General features: G+C 37.2%; 1 protein-coding gene across 1 annotated transcript in view; it reads right to left on the bottom strand.

Annotated features, from left to right (window-relative positions):
- Positions 1-943: 943 nt before the first annotated feature.
- slc25a21 (solute carrier family 25 member 21) overlaps positions 944-22,888 on the bottom strand; it is a 96,500-nt gene continuing 74,555 nt past the window's right edge. Inside the window, exons 4-11 of the mRNA XM_079852817.1 lie at positions 20,792-20,875; positions 11,524-11,590; positions 10,073-10,132; positions 7,234-7,341; positions 6,946-7,110; positions 3,743-3,924; positions 1,504-1,556; positions 944-1,159 (exon numbers count right to left, since the gene is read on the bottom strand). Of these exons, the coding sequence (XP_079708943.1) occupies positions 1,098-1,159; positions 1,504-1,556; positions 3,743-3,924; positions 6,946-7,110; positions 7,234-7,341; positions 10,073-10,132; positions 11,524-11,590; positions 20,792-20,875 (781 nt within the window). The 3' untranslated portion in view covers positions 944-1,097. The remainder of the gene's footprint in view (positions 1,160-1,503; positions 1,557-3,742; positions 3,925-6,945; positions 7,111-7,233; positions 7,342-10,072; positions 10,133-11,523; positions 11,591-20,791; positions 20,876-22,888) is intronic.

Genomic DNA, 22,888 nt, shown 5'->3' with positions numbered 1-22,888 from the left:
CCACAGAGATTCCTCCCCCACTGTAATCTGTTATTACCAGTAACAAAGAATTACAAGTTACAAACCTCAAAATACAGATGATTTAAATTCAACAGCAAATGAGGGCCAATGGTTATGGAAACCCTTGAAAAACATGAGAATTTTTTAAATTGTGCAGTCCAGGCCTAGGAAATAAGTCATGGAAATTCATAAAATCCTGAAAAGCTTTTTTTTTTTTTTTTTTTTCATAAGGCAAAAACATTTAATCTGCTTGCAAATGATTATTAGTTTTTACAATCTTCCTCCAGAAGTTAGTCATTTTACAATGAAAGAGTTTTATTTCCAAGGCACCAACAAACAGTTCCACCGATTTATCGTAGTTCAGGAGCTTTTATTAGCAAAACACAGCCATTACATGAATCATTTTAACCACTTTGGGATACAAGACCTTATAATTGCTGTTTTACAATTATTATTTTTTATCACAAAATGATTTTGAAATCACAGAATATTTCAATTTAATTTGAATTTCCATAATTCAATTAGTGCTTTTGTCTAAATTTGCCAATTTAACTTTGCCTAGGTAAGATATGCCTAACATATTTTGAAGTGTCATTGCAGATGTTGTTTGCACTCCGAATTTGAAACATTGCTAGAGTTTGACTTTGAGAGTATTGGATATTCTGTTCTCAGATATCCAACATAGAACAAATTTACAAACTAAATCTAATAAAGTCCCAGTCCTCAGTTAGCCATCCAAAGACAGTAGACGGATCCCTCAGGCTTCAGTAATTCAGTATTAAGTCTTAATTTAAGTTAAAAATGAGGTGCTGTATCTATTTGGTACTTTCAGTTAGGGAGTGTAGAGCTGGTTACTATGCTGGCATGTGGACAGGTAACTCTCAGATATGTTCTGTTGTAAGTGTTGGAATGTAAAGTATAGATTCAGGGAGTGACTGTGCGGTTGTAAAGCATTAATTGTGGAGAGTCTACATGTCACATGTCTGATGAACTGTTATTTTGATAGAGGTAGGTTGATTGCTGAGGAACAGGCATGGCATTCTGTTCGATAGACCTGGGGGACGATGGACTAAAGACTGATGGTGATGTGCAGATTATCACCAGTTCTTCTGCAACCAGCCAGATACATATTCATAAACCAGCAGCATAACTGCGCCTCCTATATTCAGAAAGTAAATGTCAATCAATGGTCATGGATAATTGCCAAATGTTATAGGGATAGTTCACTAAAGATTAAATTTCATCATTTACTCCCCCTTATTCCAAACCTGTATGACTTCCTTTTTTCCACAGAACACAATTTAAAGAATTTTAGTAGCTAAACAAGTTTTGGGGAAAACTGGCTTCCATTGAATGGACTAAATATTTTCTTTTATGTTCCACGGAAGAAAGGAAGTCATACAGATTTGGAATGACATGAGGATGAGTAAATGATGATAGAATTTTCATTTTTGGGTGAACTATACCTTTAATATAGGAAAACTATACACTAATTTATGTTACCTGGTCCAAGCCTCATTATCTTGGGTATCAGTCCTTTGTATAAGGCAAGATATCTGCAGAAATAAAATGTTAGACAGTTACATTTACTATAAATGAATGATGTATAGTTATAGCCCGTATGACTTGCTTTTTTCTTTGGAACACAAAAGGAGAAATTCTGAAAAATGTTAATGCTGCTCTTTTCCATACAGAATGCAGTGACTTCAAAAAGCAAATTAGAGCATCATAAAAATAATCTATACTACTATATTTAACGTAATGGACTAAAATTTTAATAGCTACAGTATTTAAATGTTAACAACATCAAATGCAATTGGTTCTCACAAGGCAAGTTTGAAAATGCTTTAATTTAGGCTTTTATTCACACGCATTTACATAGAGCTCATCAATACGGTAAACAGAAGCACAGTCATACTTGCTTGACACGTGAGAACAGATCTCGAGTTTTTGAGGAAGCTCAAACGTGGTTGGGGTGACACAAGCAAGCATGTTTGAGCTTCCGTTTACCATATTTGATGTGCATATAGATTACTTTTACAATCCTTTATGAACTTTTTGAAATGTCAAAGTTTTGGTGGAATTGACATTCAATGGAGGGAAATTTCTCAGGTTTGATGAAAAGTATCTTTCTTTGTGCTTCTAAGATGAACAAAAGTTCTGTGGTTTTGATTGTTCTCTCACACAGATATATCACGTGGCTTCAGAAGAATTGAGTCATATGGATTACTTTTTTGGAACTTTTATGTTTGATTCCTGTTTGAAGCTTGAAATTCACTTCTTTGTAAAGAGCAGGATAAACCTTTTCTTTTGTGTTCCACTGAAGAAATTCGGTCGTACAGGTTCAGAACGACACGAGAGTGCATAAATGATGACAGAAGTTTCATTTTTTTTGCTAATCTATCCATTTAAGGTACTGTAAGTCAACTCTCTCTCTCAGTGTCGGTCTGTCTGTGAAGCTGGATCAGGTATAGTGCAGTAATAGCTGTTCTAGTTGTGTACCTGCCCTAATGCGTTCAAGCTGATTTCTGGCAGTGGGCCTGGCCGTCTCCCTGTCCCAGCCTCTGTCCTCTGCTTGTGCTGGTGTTAATAAGGCTTGAGCCACTTCCTCTCTGCCCCGCTGTCTGATTAGACTGACCCGCTGAGCGCCGCGCGCCTCGTTAGGACCTGCTTAACGACGTCTCCCATAGGGACCACTAATTAGCCAGGACTGTGTCGTGTTAGAGGGCTGGACAGGATGGGGTACCCTCTCAGCACCCCTAAAACTAAAACAGCTTCAGTGTCTCTCTCTTTATTACACGCACACAAGATCAGGCCTCAATTCCCTGCCTCTAATAACAAACGAGTTGCCGTTCCCTTTGTACAGGGTGAACGGGGCCAATCAAGGCCCCGAAGAGCCATAAAACTACTGATTCTCTCACAGCTTCCCATGAGGCCTGTCAATTCAGAAGGAGAGAGAGACAGAAGGACGCTATGGGCACTATTAGGGTCTCCGCTATAAGAAACAACAGCTCACGTTAGAATCAACACGGTTTTTCAATGAATGTACACAAGTTACATTAGAGTGTCAGCTGATCTCACTCTTATTGCATAAAATCCTTAAATGCCTATTTAAGCAATTGTTCTAATTCTTTTTTTTCTGACTCTTTTTTTCTTTAAATATCAATACCAATTAAATATCAATTAAAAAAATTATAATAACGAAAGGTTATGCCGCATAATTGTAACTCCCTGATATTTTTTACTTTATGCCTTATGTCAAACCTTATATCATAATTGAGCCTTATATTATTGACCCAGTTATTACTGCATGTATTGAGTTTTAGGATGTGATATGCACATGGTATGGAGAAATGGAATAAATAAAATAAACATAACCCATATCCAGTTTATGGGTTCATATCAAGTGTCCACTAAAAAAATAAGTTTATGTAATATAAATACATCTAGACAAAAGAAGTGACACAAAGTACATTAGTACAAATTTCTACATTTTGTCTTATTCCTGCATATAGCTCAGGAAAAAAGACAACATAATTACACTGAGATTTAGAGGTTGCTTAAATATGCCGGTTGTCAAAACTTGCCCTCTTGTCCCCTGTGGGCAGAGGATAAACACAAAATGTTGTGTAATTTTTCTTGTAGGTGAACCTCGTAGCAGTTGTGGTTGGTTTAATATCTCCTGTCGGGTGTAATTCTGACACCTCTAGTTGTTGTGTGATGGTGTAGACACAGGCCTTACCCTTCTTCACGGTACACAAGGCCCATGGTCTGAAAGCAGCTACGGTACTTGATCTCCCCTGGAACAGGCTGAGGACCCTGTATACGGCTTTTAGCGACATCAAAAGGAATGTTCACACAGGACGAGACTGTTCCTGAAACCAAACCGATGGCAAATTTCCTCATGAATTCCAGTCGAGGGTCCTGGCATATGGACAGAAAGATAAATTCAAGGTAAAGAGAGCGAGGGCTTTTGTTTATACAATGGATAATGACGATCAACACACATTTTTCACATTTTCTGGTCTAAAAGTTGACTTTTAGATGTAAAGTTTGAAGAATACTCTGCACTTGTGGGACAATGTTGATTACCACAAAAAAAGGACTCGTCCCTTAAAAAAGGGTTGTAAAATTGGATATAACTACACAGGAAAGGCTAATACATGATTTTTTCCACACTAAAATCATTTTAACATGCATATTGTTTTCATCAATGCATATTGTTTTTGTCAAATACATATTTGTTTTCATCCATTGTGAGTGCCTCACTATACCTCAAATTTTTTTGCTTTTATTAAAGAAAGGGACAAGGTACAAGTCAAAATAAGTTTTTTTGTGGTATCAACATTATGCCACAAGAGTTGTCAATTGCCTTTAATGACAAATAAAACAGTAACTGTTCGATGACAGTTTTATAGGTAGAGCCATAAAATTCAAAATTTTGAGATAACACTCTAGTTGATACGAAAATGCAAATTAACAAGACAAACGTAAAGCAGATAAAAGAGCTAATAAAGAGAGATATGAAAATGGAGATGGAAAAAAAACGAGCGAGGAAGGAGTAAAAAAAAAAGAAGCGAGAGAATACGAGAGCTGAAATATAAGCTTAGATCATTTTATGGTAGCGGGGCGCAGATTAGCGTTTCATTAGAAGAGCGAGGCTCTACAATTGGCTGAAGTGGGTCATGTGACCAAAGGCAAACTTTGGGAGAGGATTTATAAACAGAGTCCATGCAGGCAGACTGGGAGGCATATGGGGACAATTTGGGTAATTGGGCTGTGACTCGACACTGGCGTATTACTGTACCAAAAGAAGCCCGAACCAGCACAGCTCTGACATCTAATTGGCCAGGATATTTTTTACAAATGACAGAAGCCCAGCAGCGACATGCAAGATCGACAACTAAACCTGAACATCACATAGGGGAGGAGCATGGCTGTGCAACAACAGTGCTCCGCCTTAAGTATAGCTTCAACACCAAACACTCCCTTCAACGACATTACATTTGCAGCACACTGTCCCGAATGCTCACAGAAAGGAGTCGTCGGTTTCACAGCAAATGCTCCTTAAATCTTGAAGTCTGTATGGGTTGATGGATTGATACCCCTGGAGAAGGATCATTAATTTGGATCTTAATCCCAATAGAATGACTGGCTTCTTTGAAAATAGATAGGAAAAGTAGATGCTCATACCTAAAAAGCCATACACTTCCCTGAGATTATTTGCAAAAGACAGTCAAATCAGGGTTGGTGAGCTCTGCCCTTTCGCATGATTGAGCGCTGGAGGTTTCTGGCTTCTCAGGCAATGACGATCTTAGCACCAGATGAAGGGGGAATACAAATCTTCAGTAGGACTTCAACTGTAACTCTCCCCCCAACAAATACCTCAGTCTGCTTCCAATTAGTTCATTTGAGTAAATCTAATGCTCGAGTTTATACATGTGGAGCAGGCGTATGGTAACGTTTCCATTAAACAAAATTAACTTTTGTTTGGGAGTTGAGCCCTGCCGGATGTGTAATCTGAACCTTTGAGGATGTGATGGAGAGCAAACAGGGAAGGTATTAGTGAGGTTTATCTTAGCAGCTCCTCTCCTCCTCCCTCTCACTCTGTTAATGTGCATGACTGATCCCTCCTTTAATTCGCCAAGCTACATGTTCAGTCTTCAGCCTGTGGATGCGTGTAAAAAAAAAGCTCTTACTTTTTAGACTTTTAGAGATCTCAAATGAAAAAGTTCTGAGATTAACATATATTTTACACTCACTGTAGTTTTCATGTGACGTGAACACATGAGAAAGATAAATATGGGTCTTTATTTATTATGTATATGTAATATGCATATAAAATAAAGAAAAAAATATTAAGGAAATACATTCTGTTTGGACAGAATCTGAAAAATATTCTGTTTTCAATAAAGATAATGTTGTCCTATACTGAAAAGATATGTTAAAATTAACAGGAGTCTTATACTGTAGGTGCCACCTGAAATGTTTGAGAAATGTATGTGGTGATAAATGGATACACAAAGTTTCTCACTAAAGGGGAGGTCACACTAGACTTTGAGCACTCAAAATTTCTTTGGACACCACAACGGTCACGCTCTGCAGCATTTTTAAAAAATATATAAATTAAACATAACAAATAATAATAAATCTAAAATTACAATGTACTAAACTTTCCTGCAATGCTACAAACCTGCAGCTTTAAAGTTTGTTTTTTTAATTCAGCTAAAAGTTTACATCGTGATGTATCAATCTTCTATTGATCACACATCTTCACTTGATATGAATTTACAGGTCAGAGTTCACCAAACTTGATTTTTGGAATGCAGCGAAATGCAAAAGTTCAGGTGAGCTTACGTTCCCAGACTTCATCATTTGCATTCATATCAATTGTAGTCAATGAAACAAAAAGTGTATTGTGACCGCCCCTTAATATGTTGTACTTATATGTACAAGGCAACTTGTATCCAAACAGGACTTTTGCATGTTGTATGAATGTGTGCATGTTTCCACTAAACATTTAGGGAAAACTTAATTTCGTTTTGTATCACATCCTTATTTATTTTAATAGATTTGCCTGCATTTATCTTTTACATGTCACTTGTAAAAAGCTGCTTTCACAGTATGACAAAAAGAGATATATGGTCAAAAATATATCTCATTCTTTGTTGTAAGGAATGCTCTGCAGATGCCACTTGAATCTGAGTTTTTGTCAATACAGTTAAATTCAGTTGTTTTGGACCCCATTGACTTTCACCGCATGAGCAAAAATAATTTAAACATTCCCCAATAGATCTTTTTTTAGGTTGTGCAGAAGAAAGCAAGCTACACAGGTTTTGAACAACATGAAGGTCAGTAAATAATGACAGAGTTTTCATTTTTGGGAGGACTGTGCCTTTAAGTGTCTAAATAGTTTTTGGGTACACTGTATCTGTCTTTGTTTACCTGACTGGCAGGTATGGCATCTTTAACGTTGAAGTAGAAACCAAAGTAGATCATGTTGAAAATGCCATGCCGTCCAAGGGTGGAGGTCAGGCCCTTGTTAAGTCCACGGAGGCCAAAGCCGTCTGCGTTTATAATAGTTCTGGCCTGTTCAAACGTAGAGGGTTGCTGCATGGAGAAACACAGAGAGCAAAAACGTTAGCACCCTCAAAATGAATGACCAAGACATTCTGTGACAAGACAAAGGCAAAAACAATACCAAAACGACAATTAACAGCTGTAGCCTCTTACCACTTTGAATGAATCCCTGTTGGCCTGTAGGCTCACTTTCACTACTTCAAATGGATTTACAACCAGTGCCTCGGTTAACCCTGACCCCAGGCCAGCCACAGAGAGAGCCTAGCATATTGAAGCAGGCAGAATTACATCACAAGAGAACATGACGCCACATGACAAACGAGAAGGACACAAAGACTAGTGAAAGTCGTTTTGTGTTTAATTCAGAACAGACGAAAGGTATGTCACACAAGTCTCATAACTCAAAGGAACAATGCTACTGTGACAATTAACCTTTCAGAAATGTGTTTGTCCAGACGCAGAGCTTGACTTTAACCTACAAATAAATGAATGAAACTGCCAGCGTCAATCATTCGCAAGGGTGAGAAAGGAAACGCAGACAGGAATCAAAGATGAATGAAGCGGCTCAGACAAAATGATGGAGACAAAGATAAATTACTTCATATGTTGCAATAACAGATCAACTCAACTGTATGATGGAGCAAATGGTTTCATACTTTCATAAAAAATGAAAAGAGGCATCGACTCTACCCCAAATTAACAGCAGTGTTCACTGTAACATAGTATTGATTTAGTCATAGATTTTTTTTTCTACTTTGATGAAAATGTAGTTTTAGTTTAGTTAATATTTTGCCACACCATCCATCCATCCATCCATCCATTCATACTAAAATGGCACAATTTTAATGTATGAAAATAACGTTTTAGTCGACATATCAGACATGCAATATATTGCTGATCACATAAACAAACATACATGCATACATACATACATATATATTCACACACACATACATACATATATATATATATATATATATATATATATATATATATATATATACACACACACACAGTCATGGCCAGAATTATTGATAAATATGGCCAAAGATAGTAGTAAGAAAAAATTTGCATTGTTTATCCTTTTGTTCTTTAATAAAAAAAAAAAAAAAAAATGCAATTTGAAGTAAAAGAATTGAAAATGTGGGGAAAATTTCTTTCTGAAATAAATAAACAAACATACATACATATATATATATATATATATATATATATATATATATATATATATATATATATATACTGTATATATATATACATATATACATATACATACTTAAGCCCCTTTCACACAGAGATTCCGAAAAATACACGGATAAAGTGACCCGGGATTTGACCCGGATTCGTTTGATTTTGGTTCATTCACACTGCCAGTGATTTTCCGGAATCAGAGAGCGCGTTCACACACAACCCGTGTATGTCCCGGAAAGACACGTGACATCGATGTGACTTGTAATGTCTCAGCAGCGTCTTCAGTTTGCTTATGAGCTGCGATTTCTCTCTCGAGAAACCACGCTTGTGCATTTATTTCTCTGATTCGATCCTAAACTTGCGCATTACGTACCGCTTCACAGCTGGCGAACCATCCCGCGCTTCAGCGTCATCACTGCGACACGGCATTATTACGGCTTTTGTTCACACAGCGCGCGTTCCGGGACTGAACACGGCAATGTTACTAGGTCCCCAACCCGGCATCGATGCCGGCATCAATCCCGGGTCGTGTTTGCGTTCACACAGAAGGCGTTCCGGCAATTTGCCGGCAATTTCCCGGGTTCAAAGCGCTGTGTGAAAGGGGCTATATATACACACACACACATATATATATGTGTGTGTGTGTGTATATATGTGTGTGTGTATATATATACACATAAATCATGTCATATTTACAATATTATATACATATATACATACAAACACAATATATATTATATCATGCTCTATTTATATTATATATAATAGTTATTTCTTCCTAACATCAACTAAACTGAATCTGAATCAATTTAATCAACTAAATCAATTTAAATAAATGGTTTAATTAATTATAATGATTCAATTTAAAATTAATTATAATTAATCATGCAGATATGTTTTATGTAGATACACTTAATCATTAATTCGAAGAGATTAATGTTGCTATTAAAAATGACTAAATGTGCGGTTGGGTTTTACTTTTATGATTTCCATTCAAGCACTTGACCTGTATGTCAGCAGGCTTCAGGCCTACTTTAAGAGTGACAAAAGAGATCTTTGAGTGTGTTTGTATAAGGTGAGCTGGGGATAGTACACACCCACACCCTCGATTAATACCTCTGATGATTACACTCACACATTTTGTCTTTTTGTGTTTGTGTATGCGTAGCCATGTATACATGCTAGTGCATACATACACTGCAAGACAGTGTGAGAGCTTTATTAATCATTTCTCAAAACCGGACATCTCCTTGACCGTGTTTACAGAGCCAGCCATCCGCTCTTTCGATTCTTATTTGTCATATTACTGCATACATCTGAATCAATCATACCAGTCATTTCATCTGGGCCGGGGGGGAGGAGCCACAGCTCGATATCTCTCTTGAATTCACTTACAGCTGTGCAGACGCTCTCACTCATCCTCTCCGCCTCTCACACACTCCATACATCACTCTTCCCAGCGCCTGTGGGCTCTGTGTGGATTGACATCTCTAGCTAGTGGGCGGAGACAGGTGTGATTGATAAGGCAGGTGAATGTTTTGCTCGACGAGGCTGTGGATTCGGGATTTGCCCCGGGCTCAGCCGTCAAGCCTGCTGCCACACTGATAGACTGCTGTCAAAGTAATGGGCTATCTCTCATACGCCTCGCTGAGCAGCATTTGTCTCGATTACACCTCGGTCCCGCTGCCAGCACGCCATGTAATGAGGAGAGTGCTTCGCTTGACTGTGAATGTGATTGTGTGTATAGTATTAATAACTGTGTGAGTGTGTGTGTGTATTTCGCTTGTATCAGATGACTTACCAGGCCGGGTGATAAAGGAGTAAAGCTCAACAGCTTCTTGTACTGCTCAAAGGTAAAAAACTGCAAAGAAGATCAGGACAGCCTGTCAGGAAGTGTTTTCAGACGCTACATGCATTCACATACATGCACGCAGATAAGATGAATGCTCACACCCAAAGCAAACACAGCTCAAGAACACTAGAGCTGTCAACATGACACTGCGCAAATATAAATGCACACATAGACGACGGCGTATAATTCTTTATATTAGTAAAGCTTTGCTCAGCTTGACAGATATTAGATCATAAAACATTGAGTAAGACTGATGGATGCCAGGGCCTGTATAGTACACCAAGCCTGTTTAGTAGCTTTAAATCAACATATATGGAGCGTCAAGTAAATTCATAGATCAGTGTTCAAGGAATTGAAAATTCTGTCATCATTTACTCACCCTCATGTCGTTCCAAATCCGTCTTACAAAAGGACTTTTAAAAAATATCCTGGCCACTCTTTCAATTAAAAGTGAATGAGGACAGGGGCCGTCAAGCTCCAAAATGACAAATGTAGCATTAAAAAAAGGTAAAACTCTTCTCATGTTATACAATAGCTCTGTGCGAAGAACAGACCAAGGTTTTTTCCCTGAATAGGTTGATCTGGTTCACTGAATAATTTGTTCACAAGTTGAGTCAATGCTCTGTAGCAGTTACAGATTTTCAGTGGATAACAGCTTACATTTCGGTCTGTTCGACACAAAGCTATAGTACTGTATGGCCTCAGAAGACTTGGATTATGCCAGATGAATTGAATGTTCTACCTTTATGATGCTTTTTACCAGTATATTATTCAAAATGTCTCTTTATGTGTTTCACGTAGGAAAGAAAGTCAAATGGGTTAAACGACATGAGAATGATTACATGATGACATTCACATTTTCATGTGAATTTTAAGGTGGACAAACCCTTCATGGTAAACTGTTAAAGCTTGTTGAGTCTACAAATCCAGGACTTTCCAATAATGGAATTAAACCCCTTCCAGATGTTGTTTTAGATTAGAAAAGTGAGACATTAATGTGCTCGCCCTCCTTTCAGACACCCATAACCAATGGCCTAAAGCCACAGTAAGTGTTCATATAAACTCAAGAGTGCACCAACGGCCTAAAGCCACAGAAAGTACTCATCTAAACTCAAGAGTGTATATATGTACTGTTTATACATGATACTAAAGTGAGGCCGGTAGCAATCTCTGGCCATGTAGGTCAATATTGGGAGTTTTCAACAGCAAACACATGTGGCATGAATACAAACATAGAGTGGGGATGAGTGTTTTTGATCCTCCTGGATTGAGCCGGTACATTGAGGGCAAATGTGGTCTGTGTGTATATGTTTACACTCGGAAGGCCAGGTTGCAAAGATCAGAGCATGTATGGTTTAACTGATGAGTTTAAGCTCGGAGTCAAATGTGGCTCCTGTTACCTTCACTGCTCTCTTTGGGGTCTCGGCCAAAATTGGGGGAAGGATTCCCTTGTAGAAGCCATACACTCTGTTGAGGAAAAGACGTCACTTATTGGAGTTTGAGACACATGATAAATAAATCAATATTTATGGACAAGCAACATTTAAATGTCTATTTAGCCAATTATGTATGCAGTAAAGAAAAAAAAATTGTTTGTTTGTTTGTTTTTTACAAATATTGTTGTGCTGACTGCATTCATCAAACTTAACTAAATGGTTAACCAAAGAAAAAAAAAAATGAATCAAACAAAACAAAGAATCAAATTACATTTAGACATTTTGGTAACAGGTCAGCAAAAAATGGTCACCTCATATAAAAAAAACAGAAAATAAAAGGTTAAGCACCTACTTTCACTATCAGCGTTGGCATAACAGGCTGATAAAGCGGACTGTGAAAAATGTTGGAGCAGTGCGTTTCATAAGTAATGAAAAATGTTTGCTGCATTAATTAATGGAGCAATATGGAAGAGTAATTAAGACAGTGGGACAGATAATGCTCACAGTGTGTAATTGTAGGTCAAATATTTTTATAATAATAATATTGAATATTTTCCCCATGTCCATTAAATAAGTGCTAACATATAACTTCTTTAGCTGTTTAAGTTAATCCCTAACTGGGATTAAATTAAATATAACTTATATATAAATATATACTTAAATTATATATTAAATATATACTTAAAAAAGATGGTTCTTTAAAAGTTCTTTACACATAGTAACAGTTCTATTTAGAACTGTATCGTCCTGAAGAACCCTTCTTATGCTGAAATGGTTCTTTGTGTTAGAGTTCAAGGTTCTTTATTCCCGCCTTTTTGTTTTTCAAATCTGTAACTGTCAAAGCCTCCTCATTACTGATTTTCTGGAGCTCAGCTATACAACTACACAGACTGTCAACATACTCTCAACAGGTAAAAGATTTCATTCTTAAAATGTCTATAAATTATAACTTTAAAAATTGTAACAATCATTTCCTAACAATCATGTATTTTTCTCTTTTTAGTTTAACAAACATGTAAGTGTGAGCAGCTCTGTTAAACATTAAAGCTATCCCATTACTTTATATCACTTTTTCCCTTTAACATGGTAAAAGGCTCATACTGTCCATTTTTGCTAATTTTGGCCTTCATTAACATAATTGTTTTTAAATAATCAAATGGAAGAGACACAAACTCTAAACTCAATTGTATATTTCAATTTGCCATGTCAATAAAAAATAAAAGTAGGTTACCTAATTGACACAATACACTGTTTTTATTTATTTATGTAAAACCCAAATAGAGGCAACGAGATATAATAAGACCAGGCAGATAGAGGAATAAAAAACAATATTAATACATAATATATAAAAATAATATTAATAATAGTAATATTAATAATATGAATAAACTAATATTAAAGCAACACAAGGAACTTTTCCACTTCGGTCGCCCTACAGGTTGGAAGCGGAATTGTCCATTACCGCTGTCGTAAATAATTTCGCAGCCTACTGTTGCACGCACGCTCGCTGTTTATCTAGCACCGGCTTTGGAATGAACGATGTCCACAGACAAGGTAGAGTATGTTGCATGATTTCATGAAAGCATGATGTATTGCGACATCAGGAACGAAGAAAAACTAAATAATGACTATTGTAACGCTTGACGTAAAGCAAGTCAAATTTGTAGTTTTCTTATGTCTCATTCGAACTACAGAAACGCGACCCGGTTTGGCAAACTTGCATAGTGTGGTTATAGCAGATACAGGGCTGCAAAGCAAATCCAGAAGTGCTTTTCACCCTGTTACGACTTGATGAACCACTGATACGATTTTGGAAACATTATTTTTAGGTAAAAAATGTTACTTAGTGTTGCTTTAATGAAAATAAATATTGTTGAAAGGGTTATTTATAACACCATTAAGGTTCTATATAGCTCTTTCAAAGCATGGTTCTTTATGGAACCTTATAAAAAGGGTTCTACTTAGCACCAAAAAGGGTTCTGGTATTGTTACAAGCTGAAGAACCCTAATTTGGTACTGTTTAGAACCATTTTTCTTAAGAGTGTAGAATTAAAATCAAGCAGATTTAAATGTAACCATTTTTTTTATTTAGAGCTTTAATTAGATAAGTTTGGTGCAACTGAATTTTTATCTTAATCCTTATTGGTGCAATCCATCCAATGTGTTAAAGTGGCTTAATAAGTAAATGACCAGGGGCCTATACCATGAAGGTGTTTCAGTTTAGTTTGCACCAACTCTTTTAGTCTTATAGTAACTCCACGGCTAATCTGCTCCGGGGCAGGATGTGTTCTGGCCTGGGTAAGAGATCTCAAACACGACTCTCTTCACAACTTTCACTTGCACTGATAGCACGATATTTTTCTTCTTGCTGTGTAAATGCCTTGAAATTCTTCAATTTCTTAATCTTCAGCAGAAGAGAGGATTGAATCACGCTGACTCTCTCTAGCCAGAAGTGAATCGCAGTTTCTCTGTTCTTCAAGGCATGTGATTGGTTGTTTGCCACTGATGTCACACTTTCATGTGCAGGCGCTCCATGAAATTAGGATTAAAGCCTGAGTTGCCATAGGAAGTTTATGATCAGCATCATGATACCAACAAAGCCTGATTTGATTACTTTGGTTTTGTCATCTCAAAACTGATCCCATAACCAGTTTGTTCAACTACCATCATGATACTGACCCCAAGTAGCGTAAGTCTGTTACAGAAATGTGACTAATACTATATTTACAACTATTTCCCATCCTGACCCATGGTGCCAGGAATGCTGAATCCTACTTTGATGTGCCAATTCCATGGAAATCCACCCCCATTATCATGCATTGAGCCCTGCTTCGGTTGTAATGCACTACTGTTTCCAGGGTACTGTTTCCAAACCAGAACAGGTTAAACTGGTCTAAACACACAAACAAGCATTTATAAATGAAAAACAAAAGGAACCAAAGGAACTACATTTCTAGGTTTCAAATGTCTAAAAAGCTTGAGACAGTCAAATCCTCTTCAGGTGTTTGTGTCAAAATGGGTGCGATTCTTTAGCTTGTACTATATAATTAATAATGAGTTCATAAGAAAGTGTAACTGTCACAGTATTGCTTCCAAAAAAAAAAAAAAAAAAAAAACGTAAAGGCATACTTATCAGATTTTAGAGCTAGAACGGCAAATGGAACTTTAACCCTCGACAGGTAACTGTGCGATAAGCAAATTAACACAAAAGCAGTCTTTGTCTTTCAACAGCATCATTACTAATATCTTTTCTCATTTGAATCTACTATAGCCCCTATAGCACATGCGTATTACACGCAGTCTATAAGCGTGTGTGAATTAGAATCGTTTTGTCAATGGTGTAGTCTGTACGCGAAAAATGCAAAGGAAAAACTTTTCTGTCTTTAGTGCATCGGTGTCGTGTAAACGTACCCTTAGAAAGCTGAAATAAATTTGAATTAATCTAGATATCTCTATAACTTATATCAAGACTACTTTCATAACTGTCGTGATACAGGTTCACCATTGTAATGGAACAAATTGTATATCAAATATAAGATGATCCAAATGTGTTGGCCAACCATGCTGTAACTTAAGAGAACAAAATTACTTTTTATGTGTGACAGCTCAATATTTTATTTAAAATATTATATAGTATGTGATGGACATTGACATCCTGCTGAAGCCAACGGTGTCCAAAATAAGAGTCCGTATTTTGAGATTCCAGTCTGATCAATGCTCCTGGCCACTCTCACCACCCCTAAACGCAGACATGTGCACTTTGAGAAGCAGACATTGTTTGGAGAGCACATGTACTTTTTCTGAAGCTGAAACCTGACTCTGTTTTGCTTTCTGTCAATCTGAAAGTCAGGACAAGCCCGAGCAAGCGAAACACCTGAGCTTTTCTTTTCCTTTCTCATTCTCTCATACAAAAACTCTGCAGTATGGTAAAGAGCTAACATTTACCTAGAATTGTGTGTGTAGTTTCAGTATATGTCAAAAAGAAAAGGTCAGTCATTGGATTTATTGTGTGGTGATACAATAGGTTAGAAGGACGGTTAATGTCGATGCTTGAAATCATCAGGTTACTCTTTTTAGAGCTGTATTAGCTAAACTTTATTAAAGACTTGCTTTTATGCTTTGAAGTCCACACAGTGTCCATTTAAGAACTAAAATTAAGAAAGAGGACCATACTCTTTTGTTTAGAACTTGATTTATCTGGAAACATAAAAAAGAAGGATTAAATATGGTATTAAATAGGTACAGTCCTAAGTATTTTAACTAATAATTTGAATCATGCAAAAAACATTCTATAAAATATCTCAAATTTATCCAATGTTTAGGGCTGTCTAAAAAAAAATAATTAATAACATAATACACTTAATATTCAAATGAATCCAGTTAAACTGCTATCAATATAACAAATTTGGAAACACTTAAGCCACAATACAGTTCGGTTTGTTAACATTAATAACAATGCATCAGAAATCATAAACTAATAATGAACAATACTTTAACAGCAATTATTAATCTAGGTTATTGTTAATTTTATTTCTACATGTACAAATTAATTTTTGACATTTCAAGATTAAAGTACAGTACATGCATACATAAATGAAAACTATACTATATTGTGAATGAACATGAACAAACACTGAACAATATTTATAAATTAATCTACAAAACAGTTCAAAAGTTTGGGGTCAGTAAGATGTTTTTTCTGTTTGTTTAAAAAATTTATACTTTTATTCAGCAAAGATGGATTCAATTGATCAAATGTGTCAGTAAAGCTTTTTTATTTCAAATAAATCATTTTCTCTTGAACTTAAATATATAAAACATTTTATAAATATAATTAAAACAGAAAACAGTCATTTTATACTGTAGTAATATTTACAATATTACTGTATTTACTGTATTATTGCTCAAATAAATGCAGCCTTCATTTATAAATACATAAATACATATGTACATTCATAAATTCATAAATACAGACTGACTGCAAACATTTTACTGACTGCAAACTTTTTAATGTAGATTAATACACGCTATAAAAATGGTTGTTGAATGTTAGTTCATGATACTTAATGGATTAATTAACTGTAAAGCTTTTTTGAAAAAATAAGTCATTACATAGCTGATAAAAACAGATTAAATGGGCATTAAAAAAAGTGTCAATGTATTGTTTTTGAATGCAATAATATCCTTTCGCCTGCTCTTGATAAGCACCAAGAGGACTGATCTTTTATCTTCCATAAAAGAAAGTCACACAGGTTTGGAACAACATTAGGTGACAGAATTTTCATTTTCATTATCCCTTTAAATTGAACAGCCTTACTTATAACTCTGCTTTATATCATATAACATCCATGTGTGTGTGTGTGTGTATGTGTGTGTACAAGAGTGTTGATACATCCCGAGAGGGGGTGGCGAGAATGAAACAGATTTCTCAGTATCAGTTCTAGCATGTATTGATATTGAACACACGTGTGTGTGGACAGGGTGGACAGAGTAGCGTGACAGCTGCATGTGAACTTCTGTCGTTGTATTGTGAAAACATGCCCCAGTAGTCAACAGAGATGTCCTCGGCTGATTTAGTTGGGGTGTAAATATTATCGTTTCTGCAAACAGAGATGATGTGATTAGCGCGAGCAAATTTGCCCACGCCGTGACCGCCACTCCAAAACCTCTGACCCACGGCTAATTACTATACGACACATCTCATCGGATGACAAACAATCTCTATTTCACCAGCATCACGATGTGTCAGGTGTCACAAGCCTCACTTGTCGGGTGAAACGGCAACAGAGAGGCATTGTGTCAAATGAAAGTGTCTGGCAGAGTGGGCTTTTGTCTGGCCGAAACGGAAGCCCCCCTCCCGTCGCCCCCCTTGCGGCACATGCAAAGGCCGGCCGCGTGTTTCCCGGGTGTGGTCAGTCTAAGAAACATCAGGTGGTGAGATAAAGCTCCAATTTGTTACACACGCACTTAAGACCCCATTTGACTACGCCTGGTTTGACTATGCCTGAATGCCAATTTGACTCTAAATGTAAGCACGCAGTTGGACCTCATAAGCAAATGCTCACACATTTAAGAACGTGTGGGTCCAGCTGCTGGAGTTTGTATAGGTGTGATTTGTCTTTTATTTGCATCAAACCCCATTTCTTCCATTCAACTCATAGCCACATCCTTCAACATAACAAAAGGAGAGGAAGGAAATGATACATTAACCAAATTGGATATTGAGGCAAAATGTTTCATCCCTGTTATAGGGCCGACCGTCAATGAATCACAGGGCTGACGGGGAAACGTATGGGATCTTTACTTTTCGGTCTTCATCAGCTGTAAGAATGGGCACAGTTGTAATCTTATACTTCCGAGGATACGGTGGCCCGGGTGACTTTGAGCTCTGCCTGTTCTGTCCCTTGTCAACAACCTGAATGCTTGATCTGCAAATATTGTCACTTGCCTCTCGAGACTTTACCCTTGACATTGGTTCGGGAAGGCACAACAGCTCCAGGCTCGTAAATCAAGGAGCGAGGAGATGAGAAGCAGGGACGCTTCTTGTGCTTTTGCTTGAAATCAAACAAGACAGACAGAGTAAAAGGACCACAATCAGATAATTGCCTCCAGTGATTACTGCAGAAAAAGTAGCTTGGAAACTGATCTGATCATTTGAATTTGAACTACAGGATAAACTGACATGTAATCATTTGTATACCATTAACACTATTATTTCATGAACTATTTAAAATGGGGGCAAATATGTGATGACTATATTGGTTTCTTATATGTGGTTCATCATTATGTCTGATACACTACAGTATCAATACAAAATGGACATCAAATCTGCCATACTTTACTGTAGGCTTTGTCTAGTGAATGTGGATCATTTCAGGGTATGCTTAAAACCATAAAAGATAAATATGGGTCTGTATGAAATGAATCATATATATAAACTTGTTTTTAAAATAATTCTCTAATGCTCATCAAGCCTGCATTTATTTGATCAAAAATACAGAAAAAACAGTAATATTGTGAACTATTATTACAATTTAAAATAATGGTTTTCTATTCTAATATACTTTAAAATATCATTTATTTCTGTGACGCAAAGCTGAATTTTCATCAGCCATTACTCCAGTCTTTGGTGTCACATGATTCTTCAGAAATTATTTGACCCGTACTGTAAGAGAAATGTATGTAAAGGAACATAAGCCTTTTATTTTTTACGTTTACAGGAAACATTCATACAACATTTATGTTTGGAAACTGGTTGTCTGAACATAATCAGAACCTTCAAAAAAATTTACTGATATATATTTTATGCATTTCATGTACATGTATTGTATTTTTAATAGATTAGTGGAAGCAGACAAAAAACTTTCTATTCATCAGAGAATACTGAAAAACACCCATGTATCATGGTTTCCACAAACACATTAAACAGCACAACTGTTTTCAACAATGACAGTAATAATAAGAAATGTTAAAAGCAGCAACAAATCAACATGTTAGAATGCTTTCTTGAGGATCATGTGACATTGAAGACTGGAGTAATGATGCTGAAAATTCAGCTTTGCCATCACAGGAATAAATTACATTTTTTTTTCAAATTGTCATTGTAATAATATTTCACAATATCAATGTTTTTACTGTATTGTTTATTTAAAAAATGCAGCCTAGGTGAGAATGAGATTTCTTTCACAAATCTTACAGAACGATAGTGTAAACTTACTTAAGAGGCCTGCTTACCTGCTGCTAAAATAATTCGATAAATCGCTGACCAAGACATACTGTAAAATAATTATGCACAATCAAGCTTTTTAAATATGTGATCTAAAACTATTAGCACTGCCGTTCTATGATGATTCACACATGCTACATTATGACGCAAGTGAACGTTCATAACATTTCAAATAGACTCCGAGCCAATTCACAGATGGATCTCCAGCTCTGAACTAATTGGTGTGTGAAAGCCGTAGGGCTCGGGTTTCTACCGCACAGAGGGGAAGACCAAAGCAAAATACGGACCGAGAGTGAAAGTGCAATGCTGGCCCATACAGCAAGAGCATGTTTATTTTCAATAATAATTCCACAACAGTAACTCCCACCACCATTTGTGTAAATTAAAACTAAGTGGTTCAGCCTGGGGCTGATCATGCTACCGGCTACTGTGTGGCGATCCCAGCCACAGCACAAACAGACGGAGGGTGATAATTGGTTTAGAAGAAAGAAGAGCCATAATCTGCAGGGGAGGCCTGCGGGATGCAGCCGATGACAGCTCCGCCGAGAGCGAAAGCTGGTGTAGGATCTCACACTGTCAGCGTCACCTAGGACCGCACGCGCACATATATTTTCACACCTTGCTGCGGATCAGCTTTAGATCCACTGTAAAGCTGTCATCTAGCCATAAACAGAGCTTTCTTTCAAGTCTGCACACTGTCTAGGATCTGACACGTGCCTCATGTTGTGTGCTGGAGGGAGGGGAGGAGAACCTGAAAGGAAGGGAGGGTGGGGGGGGGGGGGGGGGGGTCTGGATGGTAGGAATAAAAAAAGAGACATAAAAAGATAAATCTCTGCCTCAAGCGCACTACGTAATATGTGTGATTTCCTAGGAACAGAGGCAGTTAACACGACACATGTGGAGCTTGCCACTGCCAATGCATAATATAAACCTATGACTTCACTTGCTTGTCCGAGATTGACATACTGCGTATTCTAGGGCAGGTGGGATTAAAGTTTTTGATTTTTGTACACCAGGTTTATTACTTTTACAAAGCTCACCTGGTTCCCAGTCACCTGGCGTATGTTGTTACCATGCATACAACAGACATGTGTGCATAGTTTACACTAAATACATACTGAAAACAGTAGATGATAAGTACTGAAAAGAAAACATTTCAAACCAGAAGTGCCATGTGTCAAAAACGGTAATAAGAATAATTTTACATTTTAAAAGTTACAAGTTAAAGTAAAAGATGCATTTTCAGACTATACCATCTTCCTAAATATTCCTAAAAATATATATTTTGTTTTGGTCATGTTTTATTTGACATTGAACTTATTGAGGCAGGACTGGTGCATGGTACTGCTGATAGAATATATAAAATTTTTAATTATGCATGAAATTGTTGACGTCAGAGAACGACAGATGTATGAATGGGATGGCAATACAATACAGAAAGATAAACGGATAGACAGACAGACAGATACAGACAGACAGACAGACAGACAGGCATTTATAACTTACCCCTCAGTGCGAAATATAGTTCTGAAACAGTCTCCAAGGCCTTTATAGCTATTTGGGTCACCCTTCCCTCTTTGGATTTGAAACCTGAAAACCACAAGACAAGATTCACAATAAATATTTAATTCACAAACCTTTATTTCAGAAATATTCAACTAACTTTTCCAACCAGTGAGCACTGTTCCAAGGACAGCACAATACTGGTTTATAATCCAAATTATAAATATATATATATATATATATATATATATATATAGAAATATCTCCATCCATCCATCCATCCATCCATCCATCCATCCATGAAATAAGTAACAATAAATATCAACATCATTTTATTACATCAGAAGTCTTTTAACTTATTTTTCATAACATATTTGACCATATTCTCCCTCTAAACAAAATATATTGCATGTTTTTAATGGCTACACAGCACATTTGAGATCGTCCAAAATAATGTCCACAAGGAAAATAATGATTAAGAATTCATAAATTCTGGAAAACATCACTACCACACATACATTATGTTCAACATTCCTCTGCTTAAATAACGGAGATCATAGAGCATGACCACCATATGCTATCAATTATCTGTGTGCAAGAAATGTGGGACACTGGTAAATCTGCGCAAAGTGTCGACACAAGTCTCAGACGTCTGTCAAAATCCAAACCGCTCCTTTCCCCTGCTCTTACCTTCTGTTCTTTCAGAGGCGGAACTGACTTTCTCGGTCCCTTTAGCACAGCGGAGAAGTCAAACATTTACTTAACCCATCCTTACCAATTAGCTTTGCTTCTTCTATAGCCATAGACCTTGTAGGTGCTAACTTTGTCGCTAACATGCTAATAACCTGCTGGTAACAGTTCTGCAGTTCTGTGTAAATTTTTTATACGATACAAATGGTCAAGAGATGTTTTTGTAGCAACAAGCATGCTAGTAACACCCTAATAAAGGCCATACTGAACCATGTAAATGTTTAACGTGGTACCAGCACTGAGCGCAAGTTTGGGGGAAAAAGGATTTACTGCTTCACCCCCCATGCAATATAGATGTTTTAGCGGGAAGAAACGGACAAAGCAACTGTAGGACACTTGGTACTTTGACACAACATACGATTATTTGTTTATAGGCCGACATGCCACGACAATTTACAGTGGTTCAGGTTGGGTATCTTTTTGGGCACACAGAGACGATAAATAAACCAACCTTTGCCCTCCAAGTGTAAATAGATGAACCCAGACCAAACTCAGAGTGGAAGACACAGAATGAAAAAGATTCTCCTCATATGGCTTTGACTGCCAGGTCAGGAGGTCAGCAGTAAGTCATCCAGGCGGGTGCCTGATGGGACCATAAAAGTGCCCTGGTTCCATCGGATGAGGGGGTTTACTGAGGTGAGCAGCCTTTCATATCGGCAACAGATTAACATCTTAGAGGGGTGTCCCCAGCATCCAATTTTGTAGATTCCCAAATAGCTTGTAACCCGTGCCTAAGAACCAGTTAAAAAAGCATCATAAATGAACGTCCAACACCATATTAAAGAGAAAGAAGAAAAGAGGGTCTCTGACACGGCAGGCAGTCAAGTGAGGGAGAATGCAGGGATTGGGGCACGCAAAAGGATGAGGCACCGAACCAAAAGATTTAAGATCAGTGGAGCTTGTAAACAAATTTAAATCAGTCTTAATTAAAGGCACATGAGAGCAAGGTCAAGGAATGAAGACGGCCTTGTCCCACCACTGCCAGAGATTCAATTTCTGCAGTACTCTGGGATGGCCCAACCCACGCTAGCCCAGAGGTGGCAGGGCCACGGTCCGCTTTCAGCTGCCTGACTCCGCTGTTGACCTTGGGGTCACCTCATTTCCTCATGCCCCTTGCCTACCCTGCCATAAAAGCCTTGGACCAAACATCACGGCCTGGGGAGTGAAAGATAATGGGGAAGATTTGGCAGCAGAAGATGCCTCTGGATTCTCAGAAGGGTCACCCGGATTTTGAAAGAAGTTTGGAATGGAAAAGGAGTTGTAGATAAGGTAAACCTTCCTGTCTTTGAATGAGCTCTCTACCCAGAAAATTAGGAGTGTACATTCAGACATATTTGGAGACCTATATTG

Source organism: Squalius cephalus (assembly GCF_949319135.1).
Source record: "Squalius cephalus genome assembly, chromosome: 20".
In the NCBI taxonomy this organism is placed as follows: Eukaryota; Metazoa; Chordata; class Actinopteri; order Cypriniformes; family Leuciscidae; genus Squalius; species Squalius cephalus.
Note: the sequence above shows the minus strand (reverse complement) of the source record. Positions and strands in the feature narration are given on the sequence as shown.